Raw genomic sequence first — 20,751 nt, forward strand, 5'->3', positions numbered from 1 at the left:
ACCATTGTTGCGGGTTCTTCAAAGTCCCTCCTCCCGAGCCTTTCCTCCAAACTTCCGGCGAACTGTCCGCCATTTTTCTTTTTCTCCGAGCGAGCGGGGATCTACGAGGCAACGGGACAGCGACTGGCTTTCAAGCACGATCACTTTCGGAAATTCTGCCCAGACACCACAAGAGTATTTCAAAAGCACAGTGGCACACACCGTCACGTTACAAACATTTGCCCAAAGCTTAAAACCCCGTCTACCTTCGGCCAGTACTAGCGGAGTCAACGTACAGGGAGCATTTTAAAAAACTTTCCTCTGAGCGTGCCAACGAACGTTCGCCGCTCGCGGTCTCCTGTTTAGATTAGTGGGGTTCAATAGATATGATTCGAGGTGATACCGTGAGGGGCGGTTTATGTGCAGTGGGTCTTTGTGTGGTTCCGGGTGCGTGGTTGTGCTTGGGTGCGGACAACCCCTTCCATCGACGGCTAGACCTCCGGCAAGCGGAGTCGCCGTCCGCCGTTCATTTAAAAAAACTTTCCTCTGAGCGTGCCAACGAACGTTCGCCGCTCGCGGTCTCCTGTTTAGATTAGTGGGGTTCAATAGATATGATTCGAGGTGATACCGTGAGGGGCGGTTTATGTGCAGTGGGTCTTTGTGTGGTTCCGGGTGCGTGGTTGTGCTTGGGTGCGGACAACCCTTTCCATCGACGGCTAGACCTCCGGCAAGCGGAGTCGCCGTCCGCCGTTCATTTTAAAAAACTTTCCGCTGAGCATGCCAACGAACCTTCGCCGCTCGCGGTCTCCTGTTTAGATTAGTGGGGTTCAATAGATATGATTCGAGGTGATACCGTGAGGGGCGGTTTATGTGCAGTGGGTCTTTGTGTGGTTCCGGGTGCGTTGTTGTGCTTGGGTGCGGACAACCCCTTCCATCGACGGCTAGACCTCCGGCAAGCGGAGTCGCCGTCCGCCGTTCATTTTAAAAAACTTTCCGCTGAGCATGCCAACGAACCTTCGCCGCTCGCGGTCTCCTGTTTAGATTAGTGGGGTTCAATAGATATGATTCGAGGTGATACCGTGAGGGGCGGTTTATGTGCAGTGGGTCTTTGTGTGGTTCCGGGTGTGTGGTTGTGCTTGGGTGCGGACAACCCCTTCCATCGACGGCTAGACCTCCGGCAAGCGGAGTCGCCGTCCGCCGTTCATTTTAAAAAACTTTCCGCTGAGCGTGCCAACGAACCTTCGCCAGTAACATGTCATTGATTTATGCTTTGGTTGGTGAATATTATTGGGGAACTGTCGCGTACCGCTGCACTTGCTCTCGGTTTTAGACCGGCATGCGTTTTGGTAATGGCGGACATTTCAGTAAAATGGCTCCCGCTGCATGTTCAAACTGCTCTTCTCGCGTGTGGACGAATCAGCGCATGCGAGAAGTCAAACAACAAGGGCGCTAATCTGGCCATTAGGAGCAGATCCTGTTCCCGCGCGAGGAGTTTTGACCGTGACATGTGACCTCATGTGGCCAATGTGCGTGTCCCCTACTGCCCTCCACCAATCAGGAGCCGGCTAGTCCCTTTGTCTTCGTGTGCGGGAAGGTACATGATCCGTTGCACCCTGCACCTCGCACCTCCATTTTGCTCAGCTACTCGCGAAGGTACCATGGAATCTTCTTCGCAAGCCTCGTCCGTCCCTGCGACCGGCCGTGGGCCAACATGGAGGGACGCGGAGATCAGGGACCTGATCGCGATTTTCTCGGAAGAGAAAATCCAGGACGCCTTCCAGTCCTCGCACAGGAATCGGGAGGTCTTTGAACAAGTGGCCATCAAGATGCGTGCCCTGGGCCACAACAGGACCGGCCTTGAATGCCGGTCAAAAACTAAAACAATGCGGGCGGAGTATATGCGTGCCGTGAATCATAATAAGGGTTCCGGCAACGAGAAGGTGACCTGCCCCTACTTTGAGGAGCAGCGCCTGCTGTACGGCGACGGGGAAGGAGCCGGCAGGCCGAAGCGCATCGGGAGGAGCCTTAAGGTGGTTCGGAAGCCGGCTGCCCCGGTCGAGGAACCACCCGCTGAGGAGGATCCCGGCGAGGGCACCTCGTCCACCGTCCGGCCTCCACCCCCCGTCCAGCAACGAGCCGCGGACATGGTCACGCTGGACCTAATGGCCATCGCTCCTGGGGAGCCAGAGGAGGTTCCTCAGCAAACGCCCCTGGCCTCCGGTAAGCACTTTTATTTTAATTTTATATTTCATTTTGAGCAACTGTGTGTTCTGACGTTTGGGAACCGTTTTCTCGTGTGTTCGTTGCAACGCATAGTATGCTAGGATGTTTGTGGATTGCTTTTGGTGGCTTTTTAAAACGGTACTGTTTAACCAACAACCAAAAAAGTTTTGCAGCATGCCTCAGCCATAGGCCTTCTGCAGTGCTTTAGCCACTACTTTGGGAGCTTGCTGTGTGGTTCAGGTTGTATGCTTGCTCCTTTTTCACTATTTTCTGCTCTTGTCCACAGAGACACAGATGCCTGGGACGGTGGTCCTCGAGTCCCCAGCAGCAGTGGCCGAGGACAGTGATTCTGGGGCGTCAACAAATGTTGGTAAGTATCAGTTGCAATAAGGGGGGGGGGTTAACTGCTTTGTGCTTTTCTGTTTGTGCAGGGCAGCAGCACTGCCAGGAGAAAGAAGAGAGTCCCTCAACGCTGCTGCTTTAGGGTTTGAAGCTTGCTTTGCCACACTTTGGTCAGAAATCCTGTTTTTTTTTCCTTTTTGCAGATTTCATACCCGGGACGCAGGAGGAGGAGGAGCGTGGGGTGGCTGGACCTCCTGCCCTGCGCAGACAGATGCAGATCCAAGATGGTGAGCAAGCATGAACTGTTCCTTTCGAGCCATGGCTGCAGGACAATGTCGCTAGCCACTAACCGTGTGCTTCCTTTTCATTTTTGTGCTCCCCTGGCATTGTTTTGAGTCTTGGTTTAACAATATGTAACCAAGAAAGGCCACCATGGGCAAACAAACAATAACTATGTGCTCCCCTGGCATTGTTTTGAGTCTTGGTTTAACAATATGTAACCAAGAAAGGCCACCATGGGCAAACAAACAATAACTATGTGCTCCCCTGGCATTGTTTTGAGTCTTGGTTTAACAATATGTAACCAAGAAAGGCCACCATGGGCAAACAAACAATAACTATGTGCTCCCCTGGCATTGTTTTGAGTCTTGGTTTAACAATATGTAACCAAGAAAGGCCACCATGGGCAAACAAACAATAACTATGTGCTCCCCTGGCATTGTTTTGAGTCTCGGTTTAACAATATGTAACCAAGAAAGGCCACCATGTGCACCAGAGTGGGTTTTGACTGTCTCGATGGTACTAACAGTTCTGTTTCTCATTTTTTGCCAACAGAGGTCCTTTCAGAAGACGATGAGCCAGCCGGCTCACCACCTAGAGGTGCTCTCCAAGCAGAGGAGAGGCTGGCGAGGGAACGCGGCAGGCTGTGGCGCGTCTCCGTCTTAACTAGTGTGGGAGAAAGGATCCTCGAGCACTGCCAGGAGGAGTCCAGGCGTGCCGCTGCCGCAGACCAGGCGATGCTCTCCCTCGTGGCCCAGGAGGGGAAAAAATTGCGGGCAATCCTTAGGGAGTCGAACCAATCCCAACGCGAAGGCGTGGAGGAGGTGAGACTGATAAGGAGGCTGATGGAGAGGGCGGTCGCGGTTATGGAGACGGCCAACCCTCCTCAGATTACCGTGCACGTCCCCCCCCACCCACACCTACCCCACCACCTCCAGCACCCACCCCACCCACCCCGTCTCAGAATGCCTCGACCCAAACGAGAAGGAGGACTGTTCTCGGGAAGAGAATAGTTAAACCTGCGGACAAGTTCTCCCCCTCCTAGTTCGGGCCACTTTGTCTATTTAACGTTATCTGTGTTTGCTGTTGTCTGTTAAATAAAGTTTATATTTTTGACTCTGTCTCTGTGTACCCTCTCTAGTGATTGTGTCTATTCTGGTACCGTTGTGTGGGTTGGAGGTTGGAGGGTGTTTTAAAGGTTAAAGGTGTTTTAGGAGTTTGGGGTGAAAGGTGTGCGAGTCTAAGGAGTCACACTGGAGTCTTTTTCAGGAAATTTACAACAACATTTTATTTTAACAAACAGTTTAACAGGGATAGAAAAATGGGCAATGTAACTAGGAACCCCCCCAACCCCCCCCCACCCCACAACACAAACAGAAAACAAAACTCAGGTCCCACTGCTCCCCTCCCCAGCCCCTTCCATCTCCCTCACTCTCCTGCACAACCGTCCCATGGTCCCCCTGACTTTGCGGCGGAAGAGGTCTTCGTCCTCCTTCTTCTTAACTGTGTGGGGAGGGAGAAAAAGTACACATTAGTGCCAAATATATTTTCCAACCTGGAGTTTACATGGATACACTATTTAGTGGCCTTAGCCACAGTGTGAGAAGAGTTGGGCAGTGGGGAACATAACCTACGTTCTTCCGCCTCCCTCTGCTGCCTTTGCCGCTCCATCTCCCCTTTTAGGTCTGCCACTTCAGCCTCTAAGGAAGTCACCCTGACCTCCATGGCACGCAGCCTTGCCTCCATAGTTTCTGCTATAGAAATCAAATAAAGAATTTAATCACACTTCAAATGGAAGCATCACAGCGGGCTCCCATATGGCTCCATGGGGGTACACACACATGGGTCTCCCTCAAAGACATAAAACTCTAACCTGCAGCCTGTCCTGAGGTGGAAGGTCCCTCTTCCTCCCCTTCCTCACGCTCAGGTACTTTGGCAAGTTTAGATGGTGATTGTGTAGCTGGGCGAAGAAAAAGAGAATTCATAACTAAAAGCACACAAACCAAAGATCAAACACAGCTGATGGCCACACCACAATCAGACTCAAAGTGCATAACCAAAGTGGTTCTACAGTACTGGCGGGCTAAGTCAGAGGGGGTTGACAGCATCTTAATACTTTCTCGAATTTCATTGGGGACAGTAGGGGAAAGAGGCAGCTAGTCATTCCATGCATGTTTAAGGGTAAAACACAACGCAGCACTCACCCATATGCCTCCTCATTTCCAGGGGGGGCTTCCCAGCCTTCTCCCATATCTTGACCATCTGGTCGTGGAAGACCATTCTCCCACTTGGCTGCGGGACCCCCCCCCCCCCACTGTTCTAGACTGTTGAGGAAGTCCAGCTTCACCCTCTTAAATTTTGTCCGGACCTGCTCCCAGGTCCGGACGTAGCCCCTCTCCCTCAGCTTTGATGCCAACACCCGGTAAGCACCCTTGGTGTGGCAGTGGGTGCTGGCCATAAGGCGGCCAACACTTGTTGATTGGAGAACAAGCTCCAGAAGTGCCTCAGCCTCGGCGCGCTGCCAGAAGGAGCCCTTCCGTGGCTTCGGCATCTTCGGAATGACGGTTAGGGAACGAACATGCGTTGCTCCGATCGACCACCCCAATTTCAAATGTATCAAAGCTGCCCACCAATAAAATTATTCCTTGGAAAATAAGTGGATTGATCCTCCGGTTTGACAGGGGTCGCCAATACTTCCTGGCTACCCGCCTCCCCAAACTTTCCCCGTTCAGCGCTTCCGTATTGTGTTTGTAAATTTCAGCATGGAGTTAGCATTTCGGGCTGTCAAAGTCCTTTTGGACCAGAGAATCCCCGTTTTTTTGCTGGCTAAGTAGACAAACCGCACAAGACAAGGTTAAACAAAGAACATAAACCTTTATTTTACAACAGAGTAGAGAAAAACAATCAAAGACGCCTCCTATTTCTGTAGAGGTGGGTGGCTATAGCGTCCCGGACCTTGCACCCCTCCGCATAGATCCTTTTTTTCCTTGCTTCAGGGATGTCTTGTGTGTCCTCAAGGACTACAGGATCAGGTTCATCCACAGGGAAGGGGATGTTATGTCCCTTGTCCTCGCAGATGTTGTGCAAAATGACACATGCGATTATCAGCGGAGTCACATTGTCTATATGTACATGGAGTCGTGACATCAAGCAACGGAACCTTGACTTCAAACGTCCAAAGGCACGCTCCACTACATTCCTTGCCCGGGAGTGACTGAGGTTGTAGTGGCTCTGGACGTCTGTCCTTGGCCGCTTTTAGGGAGTCATGAGCCAGCGGCGTAATGGGTAGGCTCCGTCCCCGAGCACCAATGCCGGCACACGCACGCCCTCAATGGTGGCGGTGGGGATTCCTGGAACAAAGACCCCTTCGTCCATGGCTTTCCTGAGGTTCGATTCCCTGAAAACAAGGGCATCATGCCTCCTGCCACTCCACCCCACCTCGGCATCGATAAACCATCCGGAGAAGTCCACAGTTCCTTGCAGGAGAACAGAACAAAAGTCCTTCCTGTTCCCGTACTCCTTTATGCTTCCCCCGGGTGCACGGATAGGGATGTGGCTTCCATCGACGGCCGCAAAACAATGCGGGAATCCAAGCCTGGCAAACCCGTCCATACTCTGGAATAAGGGAAAGAAAAGAATATAAGCCATGGCATGTCAGCGTGGGGTGCATCGCGTCTTCGTTGCTGACCTGTCAAACAAGAAAAAAAATTTAAAGGGCAAAGGGGATAGAATGACACTCACCGCTCCAAGCCGGTCTCCGAGGCACACGACTTTGCTGAACAATTCTGCCTCCATGGCGAGGCAGAACTCCTTAAGGATATCGCCAACCATTGTGACCCCGAGCCCGAATTGCTGGGCTACTGTCCGGAAGTACTGAGGGGTGGCCAAGTACCACAATGCGGCTGCCACCCTTTTTTCCACTGGCACGGGGCGCCGCATGCCAGTGACTTGCCTCTCCATGCGTCCACGTAGAGCCTCCACGAGTTCAAAAAATGTTCCCCTAGACATTCTAAAGTTGGCAATCCAGTGGTCATCATCCCAGCGAGCCCACACAAAATTTTCCCACCAGTCAGAGGATCTTTCGTCCACCCAGAACCGGGTGGGGAACCGGACCTCTGCCAGAGCTTGCCAGTGCTTCTTTGCCGCCATGGTTGCCCGTTGAGAACGTCTTGTACTGGTGTTCATCGCTCCGGCAATACGTTCTCGGTAGTCCTCGATAGCAGCCCTCCTATGCCGCACGGTGGTATGGACACGCTGGACCACCGCAAGCATCTGAGCCAACAATCGAAAAATAATCCTCTCCATTGCAACGTTAACCTGTGCTGCGGGCAGTAGGCTACGCAAACAAAGAGTGAGGCCGACCGCGTGTCTGCCCAGGTGCATATAAGCAGGTAACCTGTGGGCGTGTACTGTGGGCGGGGATTAACCAATCAAACATATCAATGCATCAACCTCTGGTTCATAGAAAACAATAGAAAACACGTTTTCAAGGGCGCCAATGATCGGACGATAACGCGTTGCTACGGGGTTTCCTGGGTTTTTTTAAAAAAAAGGGAACTCCGACAAGTCCGGCTTTAGGGTCGAGGTCAAAGGTGTGCCTGCAGTTTGATTGACGGGCACGGGAGGCCAGAAGCGCTAAAAAGGGACCTCCTTTGTAGCGAAAAGACGGAGAACCGGAAGCCTGTGGGTTACGAAAGTGACGAGAAGTGAAAGTGCTAAATTCCGCAAAAACCGCAGCTGTGCGTTACGGGCACAGCTAGTTACATTTCGCTAGTTGAAGTAGCGATTTCGCTAACAGCAACCAAATAGCAACTTTGAGCTCTGTGCGAAATGGCCCCTAGTTCTGCTGCAGATAGCATTGCAGAAGGCGTGGGAGAGGCGGCAGCTATCAAAATTCTTCCTTTGAATCAACTATTTATTTAAGACAGTTTTATGACCCCTTATCACCAAAGGAGGGTCCATAAGGCCACAAACATAAAAACATTAAAACATCTAAGCATATCTAAGTTGAAATTTGTAACCGCAGAGCGATAATAATAATAAAAGACTAAGGGGGGGGGTCGGGGTGGGCCCAGTCCGGGATGGGGAACGGCGGCCCTTGGCCCTGTCAGTCTGGGGCCAAGGAGCCAATTGGGAGGAGTGCACAGCATGCCTCCCGATTGGCCCCGGAGTCGGAAGGCGATCCACACACCCCGCCGGACACGCAGGTAAGGAGGAGGCGGCCGTGGGAGGCTTTGCATTCGGGGGAGGTTTTGTGCAGGCCCACGCCAAAGCCGCTGACTTGCGGGGGAGGGGGGGAGGGAGGAGGCATTGGCGGGAATGGGGGGTGGTGGGCCAAGGCTTCCGGAAGGGTAAAAGAGCACAGCCTCCTTTGCCTTCCCTGAAGCCTGGGATGCAGCCTGGCCGAAGGCTTTTTCTCCTGGCTCCGCAAGTCACCTGCTGGGCTCCAATGGCAGCGGCGGGACTACAAGCCCCAGCATGCATTGCACCCCGGCAAGCTGCATGCAGGAGGGAATGGGGGCAGGCAGCACACGCCCATGTTGTTTGGGGGCCGGGGGTGGGTCGGTTGCGTGCCCCATGGGAGCCTTCTGCTTTTGCAAAGCCGCCTGCTGCGTGTTCCCAAGCACAGTCCCTTGCACAGCTCCTCCTCCTTCCTGCAGGGCTCCTTCTCTTTGGCCAGCAGTTCAACAGGTGAAGCCGGGAACACGGCCGAGAGGGGGGCGGGGGGAGAGGCTGCTAGCACCCACTGTATTTAGCCTACAGTGGGCTTAACCTCTAGTCTAGTCTTAACACAGCACCCAAATTAAAAAAAATAATATTTGGGAATAGGTCTTGCTTGATACCTCTGATACTCTCTGACAGGGCTGCCAGCTCCAGGCTGGAAAATACCAGCCTGAGGAGAGCTTGAGTTGGAGAGGGGCATGTCATCCATAGGCAAGAATACCACCGAGTCCATTTTCCAAAGCCGCCATTTTATCCAGGGGAACTGATCTCTGTTCTCTAGAGTTCAGTGGTAATCCCAATAGCTGTATGGCCACTGCCTGGAGGTTAGCCATCCCAGCCAGTCAGTGAGGAGCCTGCACCTGCTCATTGGCCCTTGTTGCCATTCAGGTCATCATCCGTTAGGCTGAGATCCATCGGAGTACCTGGGTTCAAGGTTTTTCAAACTTCCAGAGATTTACCTTCCTCTTTTCCCCTTCATACAAAGCTGTTATTGGAACAAGTGACATGACATGCCTGGACAGTGATGGAGGGATGGGACGGGACGGAATGGGATGGGATGCTACATCACTCTAAGTCAGGGGCAGTCAAACAGTGGCCTCCCTCTGGAGGGCCACCGTTTGCCTACCTCTGCTCTAAATATATAAAGGTGTCACCCCCTAGAATGGGGGAATGCCTAGAATCCTGGAGTTGGAAGGGGCCATACAGGCCATCTAGTCCAACCCCCTCCTCAACGCAGGATCAGCCCTAAGCATCCTAAAGCATCCAAGAAAAGTGTGTATCCAACCTTTGCTTGAAGACTGCCAGTGAGGGGGAGCTCCCCACCTCCTTAGGCAGCCTATTCCACTGCTGAACTACTCTATGAAATTTTTTCCCCTGATATCTAGCCTATATCGTTGTACTTGTAGTTTAAACCCATTACCGCCTCTCCCAACATGGCCTTCCAATGGAGGCACCTCTATCTGCAGGTGTGTCCTGTACAAACAACGCCCTCATCCTCCCACCCCCATGATTTCAGAAGAGATGGCCATTTGCAATAGGGAAAGTTCTTTTAAAAAAATTAGGCTCCTCTCTCTCCTTTTAACCACAGCCTGAACATGAGCTGGAGCTACTTGAATAAATGTAAGTTTACCTTTTTATTTTTATTTATTTTTTACAATATACTAATCGGAAGATGTATTTACCGCACTCAAGATTGCGCTTCTGTGACTGGACAGAGCTCAGCTCCGTTGACCAAATATCCCCGTAGGTGTATCTTTTAATTTCGCCCTAAGATCCAGTCATTGCCTTGGATGAGAAATTCTGTCCATGTCCATGGAGGCTGCCTGGCTGACAGAGATGTTTAACCCTGGCCTGAACTCTAAACCCCCCTCCGTTATTCCTATTTTTCCATTAGTTCAGCACTTTAAAGCTGAAAGCGCTTTCGGTTTATGGCTTACCCAGATTAATCTGTCCCCTAAAATAGGCATAGATATATCCCAATGTGAGGAGCTGATTTGCAGTGCTGCCTGCCTGCTCTATTTTTCTCTTCTTTCAAAATCTCAAGCATCTCTTTCTCTTCCTGCTCGGACCTTTGATCTCCCTTTTGCTGGAAAGATTGCCAGCCAGGTCCCTCATAGCAACCAGCGGGGGATGGAAGAAACGTACCAGGCCACGTTACTAGTGTCACGTAGGAAGTGACATCATCATGCCGATGACTTCCAGGCGACTCTCTGGTATTTGGACAAAAACTCTCTGGTAAAACTAACTTCTACTATAGAGTTTTGCCAGATACCATAGCATCACCCTGAAGGTGCTGGTGTGATGACATCACTTCCTATGCAATGCAGGCAAAGTGGCCTGCAACAGGAACCATTCCCTGCCCCTCTTCTAAGTGACAACTTTTCAAATAATTAAAGACAGCAATATATTTATTTATTTTATTTATCAACCTCCTGTTCTCTAGGCTGTGAAGATTGCCAAGTCCCTCTGCCTTTCCTCTCAGGACTTGGTCCCCAGGCCCCAGATCATTCTCATCACTCCCCTCTGAACCCTCTCAGTTTTGTCCACATCCTTTTTGGAGTATTCCAAGTGCGGTCTGACCAATGCGGTAACATCTTGCAATTTTAATGTGCTGCTCTGTTGACTGTATTTGCTGTCTTTACTGCCACATCACACTGTCTGCTCATATTAAGTTTCTACAGTCCACAAGTACCTGAAGATCTCGTTCACCCACACTGCTACCCAGAAGTGTCTCCCATCCAGTATGCTGCTTCTCATTTTTGTGATCCAGATGTGGAACTCTGCATTTATCCTTATTGAATTACGTCTTGTTCTCATTGGTCCTCTTCTCCAGCATGTTCACATCTCGTTGAACTCTATCTCTATCTTCCAGGTGTTCGCTACTCATCCAGTTCAGTGCTATTGGACTCAAATTTTGTTGTGCTACTTCAGACCAACACAAAATCCCAATCTGGCATCATCTTCAAATTTAATGAGAAGTCCCTCCACTCCCTTGTCCAGATAACTGATTAAAATGATGAAAAGTACCGGACCCAGTACTGACCTCTGTGACTCCCCACTTCTCACCTTCCTCCACGTCGATGAAATACCATTGATAACCACTATTTGAGTGTAGTTTTCTAACCAGTTCCATATCTGAAAATCCAATCTGCAGTGTTCCAGTTTATCCATCATGGGGGAACCTTGTAAAAAGCCTTATTTAAAACCACCAACGTCAATTGAGATTCCCGTCGGTCAAAGAAGGAAACCAGGTTGGTCTGACTGGATCTGATGGAGACACAACCATCCTGACTTACCCAGAGGAACAAATTGTCTTTCAGATATTTGCAGATCACCTCCTTTAAAATCTGCTCCATGATCTTTCCTTCAACTGAGGTCAGCTCACTGGGCTGTAGTTTCCTGGGTCATCTCTGCTCCCCTTTTAAAAAATTGGGATAACATTCACTCTCCTCCAGTGTTCAAAGCACATCTCCAGTCTTGTAAGAGTTCCTAAAGATGATGGACAAAGTTTCCACGGCCTCTTCTTAAAGTTCTTTGAGCACTCTTGTGTGCATACCATCCAGCCCAGGGGATTTGAACTCATCCACTGCAGCCAGGTGCCTATCGACGACCTCTCTGTCTATGTTAACCTGCCACCCAGATCTTGCCTACTACTTTTTCCATATTCTGGGAAAAAACAGGCAAAATAGGTATTGATCCATTCTGCTTTCTCTCTGTTCTTTGTCAGAGTCTATCCATCTTCATCCAACACTGGGGCTATTGCCTCATTTACTTTACATTTGCTCCTCACATCAGAAAAATACTTTCCTGTCATAGTGGGCTTCCCTGGCCACTCTCAGCTCACTCCCAGTGTTGGCCTCTCTGATGGCTGACCTACAGTGTCTTGTAGGCTGCATATACTCTTCCTTAGATGTCTGTCCTTCCCTCCATTTCTTGAACATTTCCTTTTCCTTTCTTAGCTCCTCCTGAAGTTCTCTGTTCACCCAAATAGGCTGCTTTGATCTCCTACCATGTTTCTGTCCTGCTGGAATAATCATGGCTTGAGCATGAAATAGCTCTTAGAATCATAGAGTCATCTTGTTTAAGGAGTCCACACACCTCTTACTCCTTTCTCTTCTAGCATTCTGCTCCACAGCATGACTCGCACCCCATCTCTGAGTTTATTAATGTTCACCCTATGAAAGTCTAACATAGAAGTCTTAGGAACTTCCTTGGCCCTCCTTCTCAAAACAAGTTCTAGGAGGACATGGTCACTCCCCCCAGGGTCGTCACCCCCTTCACCCCATCCACCAGCTGTTGCCTATTGGTCAGTATTAAGTAGAGTATGAAATTGTCAGCCAGGCAGGTCAGAAATTTGCCCGACTCAGGAGACTTAGCAGAGTTAGTTTCCCAGCACACGTCAGGGAAATTGAGTCATCCATAATGACAAGGTATCCATAATTACCTTGATATTCCATCAGGCTGCTCAAGGAGGGCAGCATTCACATCCTCACCCTGGTCAGGCTGTTTGTAGCAGATGCCAAGCACTATACTCTGCTTCTCCCACCCTGATCTTCACCCAGATACTTTCCAACAAAGTGTCACTCTTCTCCTCTAGTATTTCTTGACAGGCATGCGTTGTCCTCACCTACAGCGCCACTCTACTTCCTCTTCAACCTTTTCTCTCTTTTTAAAAACAATTCATATCCATCCACCACTGTATTCCAGTAACGGAAATAATTCCACTAAGTCTCTGTAATGCCTACAGAGATTGTCTCCTCCTACAGTGTCTCTGTCATGACAGAGTTTTCTGTGTCACTTTGCTCTGTGGGAGCTGGCCGACGTATAACAGTAGCTTACGCCAATCTCCTTTCCTCCCATTTTGTCTTCATGATAGCAATGCCATGAGGTAGGGGAGGCTGAAAGTGAGTGACTGGACAAAGGTTGCCCAGCAAGTATTTTACCTTTGCTTCCATTGCAAATAGCACGTGGCAAGCTCCCTCACTGAATAACTGTGAATTAGTTTCCAGGGGAGGGTGTGTGTTGAAATCATGGATTCTGAAGATTCACTAATCGTGGGTCAAACAGGGATTTGGGGGTAAAACTTTAGGAATGCTGAATTGGAATTTTAGTTGATTGTGGAAAGGGTCTGTGTGTCTGTCCCCTACCTATCTACATCATAACCTCTCTGGAGGTGTTGCCTAAGCTGTTCTTTAAATAGCAGCTGTGATAAATATTCATGTATTTTCCAAGTAAAAAGGAATCTGATTTTCATATGTTCACACTTCGTATTATAATAATCAAGAGGCAGCTGTAGAGATTACTCCATTGTGATGTCAATAATGAATCAAATAATGGCTATTATGCAAAGAGCGCTCCACGGCGTTCATGATGGCCCACGACTTCCACTCCAAGTTCTGTTGTAGAGGTCTCATGAGTTTGCCACAACCATCTTTCTCTTTTTGAACAGCCTCATACGTGCTAATAAAATGGGGTACCATTTCTGTGTGGAGAAAATGGTATAAATTAGCAGGAGCAAAGTTCAAAGCAGACAAAGTTCAAAGCCAGTGAGCCTGACATCAATTTCAGGGAAGATAATGGAGCAAATTTTAAAGAGGGAGATTTGCAATCATCTGAAGGACAATTTGTTGATCCGGGGAAGTCAGCATGGATTTGTCTCCAACAGGTTCTGCCAGACCAACCTGGTTTCTTTCTTGGACCAAGTGATGTGCTTACTATAGCATGGATACTCAGTGGATGTTGTTTACCTGGATTTCAGGAAGGCTTTTGACAAGGTTCCCCATGATGTACTGATGGGTAATCTGAAGGACTGCAGACTGGATTTTCAGATGGTTACATGGATAGAGAATTGGCTAGAACAGGGGTAGTCAACCTGTGGTCCTCCAGATGTCCATAGACTACAATTCCCATGAGCCCCTGCCAGCAAATGAACATCTGGAGGACCACAAGTTGACTACCCCTGGGCTAGAACACCCAAAGAGTACTTCTCAATGGTATTTCATCAGATTGGAGAGAGATGAGCAGTAGGTGCCACAGGGCTCAGTACAGGGTCCAGTACTTTTCAATATTTTAATCAATTATCTGGATGAGGGGGTGGAGGGAATCCTCATTAAATCTGCAGATATCACCAAATTTGGACAACAACTCTTTGAGTGCAGTTCTCTAACCAATTCTTTATCCACCTAACTATCTGAAAATCCAGATTGCAATCCTTCAATTTATCCATCAGAACATCATGGGGAACGTTATCAAAAGCTTCACTAAAATCCAAGTAAATGACATCAACCAAATTTCCACGATCCAGCAAACCTGTTACTTGGTCAAAGAAGGAAACCAGGGTATAAACTGCACGGAGCTTTTATTCCCTCAGATCGATTCAGTCCCTGCCCTCTACACAGAATGTGATTTCCGTTTGGATTTTGGGCAATTTAAATTTTCCTTCTGCAGCAAGAAGGATTGATCTGGAATGACCCTACCTTTATTGTGCGATATCTTAGAGTGCTTTTAATGCTCAATATCCAGATTGGAAAACCAAGCTCCATGGTAGAGAACCTCTGATAGGCCACACCTGGTCATGTAACAAGGTTGCCTTAAAGGAAAAGCCCCTAATTTCTCTCAACTTCTGTCGGTCCTGGATTTTTTCTCCCTTCTCTGCCTTTTTCAATCCTCTCCACCCCCCCTCCAAGAAAAGAAAGAGGCTCCCTGCTTGGCTCCTCCCCCCCACTTCAAGAAAAGAAAGAAAGAGGCTTGGTTCCCCCCCTTCTGAACTACCCTAACCACTTTCCTATTTCAATGGGGGGGGGGAGAGGAAGACCTGAGTTCAAAGCGATCTGAATTCAACAGGATTGAGAATGGAATAAAGAAAGTAAGTTTAGACTCTGCCCAGGTTGGTCTGACAGGACCTGTTGGAGACAAATCCATACTGACTTCCTTGGATCACCAAATTGTCCTCCAGATGTTTGCAGATTGCTCCCTTTAATATCTGCTCCATTATCTTACCCACAACAGAGGTCAGACTCACTGGTCTGTAGTTTCCCGGATCATCCTTCCTCCCTTTTTTGAAGATTGGAATACGTTTGCTCTCTTCCAGTCCTCCGGGACATCTCCAGTCCTTAAAGGGGTCCCGAAGATGATGGACAAGGGTTGTGCAAGTTCTCTGGAAAGTTCTTTGAGCATTCTCGGGTGCATTTCATCCGGCCCAGGGGATTTGAACTCATCCAGTGCAGCTTGCTGGGGGGTAAACGGTAATGACTGGGGAAGGCACTGGCAAACCACCCTGTATTGAGTCTGCCATGAAAAGGCTAGAGGGCGTCACCCCAAGGGTCAGACTTGACTCGGTGCTTGCACAGGGGATACCTTTACCTTTACCTTTAGTGCAGCTAAATGCCTCTCGACAACCTCTCTGTCCATGTCAACCTGCCACCCAGACACTATCCCTTGGCTACTGCTGTCTCTAGATGTGCCTAAACCCTTTGACCTGTGGGAAAAATCAGATGTAAAATAGGCGCTGAGCCTTTCTGCTTTCTCTGCATCCTCAGTTAGAGTTTGTCCATCCGCACCCAACAGTGGGCCTATTGCCTCCTTTACTTTACGTTTGCTCCTCAAATAACTGAAAAATCTTTTCTTGTTACAGTGGGCTTCCCTGGCCAATCTTAGCTCAGTCTCAGCTTTGGCCTTTCTGATGATTGATCTACAGTGCCTAGTAACCTGTAGGTACTCTTCTTTAGAGCTCTGTCCTTCCCTCCATTTCCTGAACATTTCCCTTTTCTTTCTTAGTTCCTCTTGACATTCTGTGTTCATCCAAATAGGCTTCTTAGAGCTCCTGCAGTGTTTTTGTCTTTCTCAAACCACTTTGAGACTCCTTCAAGTAGAGAAAAGTGGCATATAAGAACCAACTCTTCTTCTTCTACAACACAGATTTCCATGCAAACCTGGATGGGGGGGCTCCTCAGATTTTCAGGAAAATCTTAAAATATTGAAAAAATACATTAGGGGATTTAATTTCAGAACGGTTGAACTGTGCATGGTCAGGGCCAAGAAGCTACCCACTCCATCCATGCACAATGCACAGCTCAGCCCCATTGCTGCATTGAGGAAGCTCCTTGCTGCCTTCCAACATCCTGCCACCCAGCCCCACAAGTTCCTTGTGGGTCTCCACTTGTACCGATTTCTCCTCCTAAGTTCCAAGACCACTGATATCAATAGGAATTAGTTCCAAGGATACCTGTGCAGCCTGTTGAGAATAACGATCCATCCGTTTCTTAAAATGTACACTGCTTTCACAATGCTAGTCTTTGCATTACATGTTACAAAATGTCCACTATTTGGGTGACAGCAGTACAAAGGAGGAAGTAAGTAAGTAATTTCTGCCACATGTTGAGAAATCGGGTGAAGTTTCCCTGTTTCACAACCTGCTGATCCTGCCATCAAAGAAACAGGGTTGATTAGCTTCAGAAATTTAATCAGTGTAGTAAAAAAGTCCTTGGCAAGTCCACGCATCACGTCATTGGACTCCCACTACAGCACAATGGATGTTCTTTGTCTTTTGTGCAAAAAATATTTGAAGGGAGGGAAAAACACACATGTGCAAACACTGCGGTATCACAGGATCAAATAAATATTCCTGGGTAGAATGCAATTAAGATGTTGACTGACCTAAGGTCACAGGGCTTAGAGTTCTCTAATGGGAAAAACGAGGCCAGGTTTTTACATTGGTTGGGGCCCGACAATATTTATGCGAAGTTCATGCAATTAAAGATCTTGTATGTCTTGCACCATAATGTCCGCGTTGCATCAGGCTCTGAATTTTCCCAAAGCAATTGGGGTGTTGATGTCCTAACTTCAGTGCTCTTCGAAGAGCAATACTGGGAGGTCTTGCAGAAGAACACACAACCCCTTGTGCAAATGAGGAAGTGGAAACTGCTGGGCAGTGCAAGTGTGCCGTAGTGGTCCAGCTGGTATCCGTATGGCCCAGGTTCAAATCCCCACTCATGCCATGGGAACGCGTTGGGTGACCTGGGTCCAGTCACACTTTCTCAGCCTGACCTACCTTGCAGAACCGTTGTGAGGGTAAAATAGCATGCCTACTGGATGGGGGATACGCTTCTAGGTAGCACTGTGTGTGAACGAGACCTTGGGGTACTTGTGGACTGTAAACTAAACATGAGCAGGCAGTGTGATGCAGCGGTAAAAAAGGCAAATGCCATTTTGGGCTGTATCAACAGGGGCATCACATCAAAATCACAAGATGTCATAGTCCCATTGTATATGGCACTGGTCAGACCACACCTGGAGTACTGTGTGCAGTTCTGGAGGCCTCACTTCAAGAAGGACGTCGATAAAATTAAAAGGGTACAGAGGAGAGCGACGAAAATGATCTGGGGCCAAGGGACCAAGGCCTATGAAGATAGGTTGAGGGACTTGGGAATGTTCAGCCTGGAAAAAAGGAGGTTGAGAGGGGACATGATAGCCCTCTTTAAGTATTTGAAAGGTTGTCACTTGGAGGAGGGCAGGATGCTGTTTCTGTTGGCTGCAGAGGAGAGGACACGCAGTAATGGGTTTAAACTACAAGTACAACGATATAGGCTAGATATCAGGAAAAAGTTTTTCACAGTCAGAGTAGTTCAGCAGTGGAATAGGCTGCCTAAGGAGGTGGTGAGCTCCCCCTCACTGGAAGTCTTCAAGCAAAGGTTGGATACACACTTTTCTTGGATGCTTTAGGATGCTTAGGGCTAATCCTGCATTGAGCAGGGGGTTGGACTAGATGGCCTGTATGGCCCCTTCCAACTCTATGATTCTATGATTCTATGATTCTAAAATGGAGGAGAAGATAATGGTGTTAAGTCACTTCGGGTACCTCTTGGGGAGAAAGGCAAATATGAAATGAATGGAATAAAATAAATAAATGAATAAGTAAATAAATGCATTGATATCTTACACATGATTTTGTTCCCCTCTATTCTCCAAAAATTCCTGGCCTGTGACCATCACTCAGAATTCCTTTGTTCCCCCCTTCAGTTTAAGTGGTGCTTCCAAGGGATTTCAATGGGTGCATTAATAGTATTGTTGTTTGTTGTTTATGGTGTTCACTAACTCCAATACCTCATGAGAAGGAGGGACTCCCTGGAGAAGAGCCTGATGCTGGGAGCGATCGAGGGCAAAAGAAGAAGGGGACGACAGAGAATGAGGTGGCTGGATGGAGTCCCTGAAGCAGTAGGTGCAAACTTAAATGGACTCTGGGGGAATGGTAGAGGACAGGAAGGCCTGGAGGATCATTGTCCATGGGGTCGCGATGGGTCGGACACGACTTCGCACCTAACAACAACAACAACAACAACAACAACAACCAAAATCTATTCCAACCTCTTTCTATGAAATATGCAAGACGAACTGCAATATGCAAACAACTATTTATAGAAACACTGTACAAAACAAAAGCAAGACCACCAAAGAGTTCACAGAGGAATCAATCAATCAATTTTATTTTTATATCCCACCTTCTCTAATTGCCTCAGGGTGGGTAAGAATAGATTTTAAAGACAGTCAATACAGGATTTACATACAAAAGATTTCTTAGTGATTAATTTCTGGAGCAGTTTCAGGGGCAGCCCTGCATAGAGCAAGTTACAAAAGTCTGGAGGTCAGTGTTGCATGGACCAGGTGGCTCAGTCGGGTGTCAATGGGATACCTGGCGAAACGGGTAAGATGCCGGTCAAGTGACATTTGTGACCTGGATCTCCATGCTGTTTGTCTAAATAAGGCAGCCTTCCTCGACTTCTTTACCGTTGGGAAATCCCTGAAACATCCTTCCGGCTTCGAGAAACCCAAGAAGTGGCTCAATCCTGCTGAATATGGCTGGGAAGCAGAGCTGTGGACATGCCCCGCAGGGGGCCCCTCCCTTCCCACCCCCTCTAGGCCCACCAGGCCCATATATGGTCATATACCCAACCAAAGATTGAAGGGCCAACTGGGAGAACATGGAGGGGGATAGCAGTGAGGGGAGACAGAATAAGCGGAAAGGAATGGGAATAGAAAGTACAGGAGGGCAGAGAGGGGGAGATGCAAGAGGAGAGCCCAAGGATCTCAGTGGTCCAAATAATAGGGGGAAGGGAGATTGGTCCAAAGAAGGGGCATGAGCTATGAATATGCTCGATCCTCTTCTAATCTCTGTCCCATCCCCTGTGTTGCCAGGGAGGAGGATAACGTGAAGAACCTGGTTCCGTAGGGATGTTGAGCAACAGCAACAACAAAGCCTCTGCCCTGCAAGCCTGCATGTAGGATGGAGACCTGGGCCAGGGAGGGAGAAACAGTTGCCCTGTCCTTCATCAGTCATGCCCTGCGGGGCAGAGGCAATAATGGCCGCCACCACCAAGATCGCTCCCCGACGCCCTCTCTGCTCCCACCCAAGTAGGCCCCCTGGTACGCAGAGGAGCACCATGAAAGAAAGCAGGAGCTGAGATGGCTGGAGTGAGCCTGGAGGAAGAATTTAGAACATCTTACAGGACACCTGTGAAAGCCTCTGAGATGGAAACAGTAAAATGCGAATGTCATTCTGTTTCTAGCACATCCGTGAGCTCATGTCCGGAACAAGTGTTTAGGGTAGTTAGGTCACTTACCGCCCTGGAAGAAGGGCCACACAATAATAGTCAATGGGAGATCAACTGTGAGGCATCTGCAAGCTATTTTGCGGCTAAAATCTCGATCCTCCGCCATGACCTTTGTCCAACTATTGACCCAGAAAGGGAACTAGAGACCCCCCCCCCCGGCCGCCTTTGGACAGAGCATTTCCAGTTCCACGTGGCCTTCATTGGTTGGGGCCAGGGATCAAATGGGCCACACCCCCCATGGAGAAGGTCCTCTGACACATGTATTGAAAATTGCCGAATAGTTTTAAGGCTTTTAATTGTTTTGATGTAAATGGTTTGTTGACCGCTGTCTTGAGCCATATAGGACGGTGGTATGATATTTGATGGCTTCAGATGGCTCATGCTGACTGAAGTGGACAGGGTGAGGCCAACCACATGCCCATTAGATCCCTGTTCCTCATGTCTCCTCAAAACGAGTGGTGAAAGGATAAGGGGCACTGCTCCAGGAAATAATCAAAAATAATTTGCCCTCTCAATAGGCAAAGAAAGATTCAATGTGTAACGGCTTATAATGTTTTCTTTAATTCAAAGTAGCATTTTCATTATAGTTCAAAATTCAAAAACTGAACCCTTCAAAGACGGAGGCCCTGTGGCAGCGGAGGAAGAGCCCAAGCAAGGAAGCTCAGTTGCCCAGCCTGGATGGGGGGAAACTGTCTATTCCACACTCTGCCAGGAATCTGGGCATGATTTTCGACATCTCCCTCTCCATAGAGGTGCAGGGTCACATGAGTAGCACAGCTGGCATTTTTCTATTGATGCCAAGCTAAGCTACTAGTACCCTACGTGGCCACAGGGATCCATGCATGCAGCGGTCACCTCTAGATTAGATTTCTGTAACTCACGCTATGCAGGCCTACCTGTATCCCTGCTCCAGAAATTGCAACTGGTCCAGAATGTGCCAACCGGGGTCCTCACAAGAACATCTTAGAGGGCTCTGAGCCTTCAGGGAGGGTGGTATATAAATATAATAAATAAATAAATATCCATCCTGTGCTCCAGCAGCTCCATTGGCTTCCAGCTGAATTCTGAGTCAGTGATTACCTTTAAGGCAGCGGTCCGC

At 48.7% G+C, this 20,751-nt stretch overlaps 1 protein-coding gene and 1 long non-coding RNA gene across 3 annotated transcripts in view; one reads left to right on the forward strand and one right to left on the reverse strand.

Moving 5' to 3' along the window:
• Positions 1-4,218: 4,218 nt before the first annotated feature.
• Positions 4,219-20,751, reverse strand: part of LOC143840499 (uncharacterized) — a 28,532-nt gene continuing 11,999 nt past the window's right edge. Inside the window, exons 1-3 of one of the 2 annotated variants that reach the window (XR_013232225.1) lie at positions 4,697-4,896; positions 4,458-4,577; positions 4,219-4,326 (exon numbers count right to left, since the gene is read on the reverse strand). This is a non-coding gene — a long non-coding RNA (uncharacterized LOC143840499). Of the gene's footprint in view, positions 4,578-4,696; positions 4,897-20,751 lie in introns of those variants that run through there. The other variant, XR_013232226.1, reaches the window with a different exon arrangement.
• OLFM4 (olfactomedin 4) overlaps positions 18,179-20,751 on the forward strand; it is a 32,557-nt gene continuing 29,984 nt past the window's right edge. The window contains exon 1 of the mRNA XM_077344121.1: positions 18,179-18,258. Within this exon, the coding sequence (XP_077200236.1) occupies positions 18,184-18,258 (75 nt within the window). The 5' untranslated portion in view covers positions 18,179-18,183. The remainder of the gene's footprint in view (positions 18,259-20,751) is intronic.

The sequence above is a fragment of the Paroedura picta genome, chromosome 6, assembly GCF_049243985.1.
Source record: "Paroedura picta isolate Pp20150507F chromosome 6, Ppicta_v3.0, whole genome shotgun sequence".
NCBI classification, from domain to species: Eukaryota; Metazoa; Chordata; class Lepidosauria; order Squamata; family Gekkonidae; genus Paroedura; species Paroedura picta.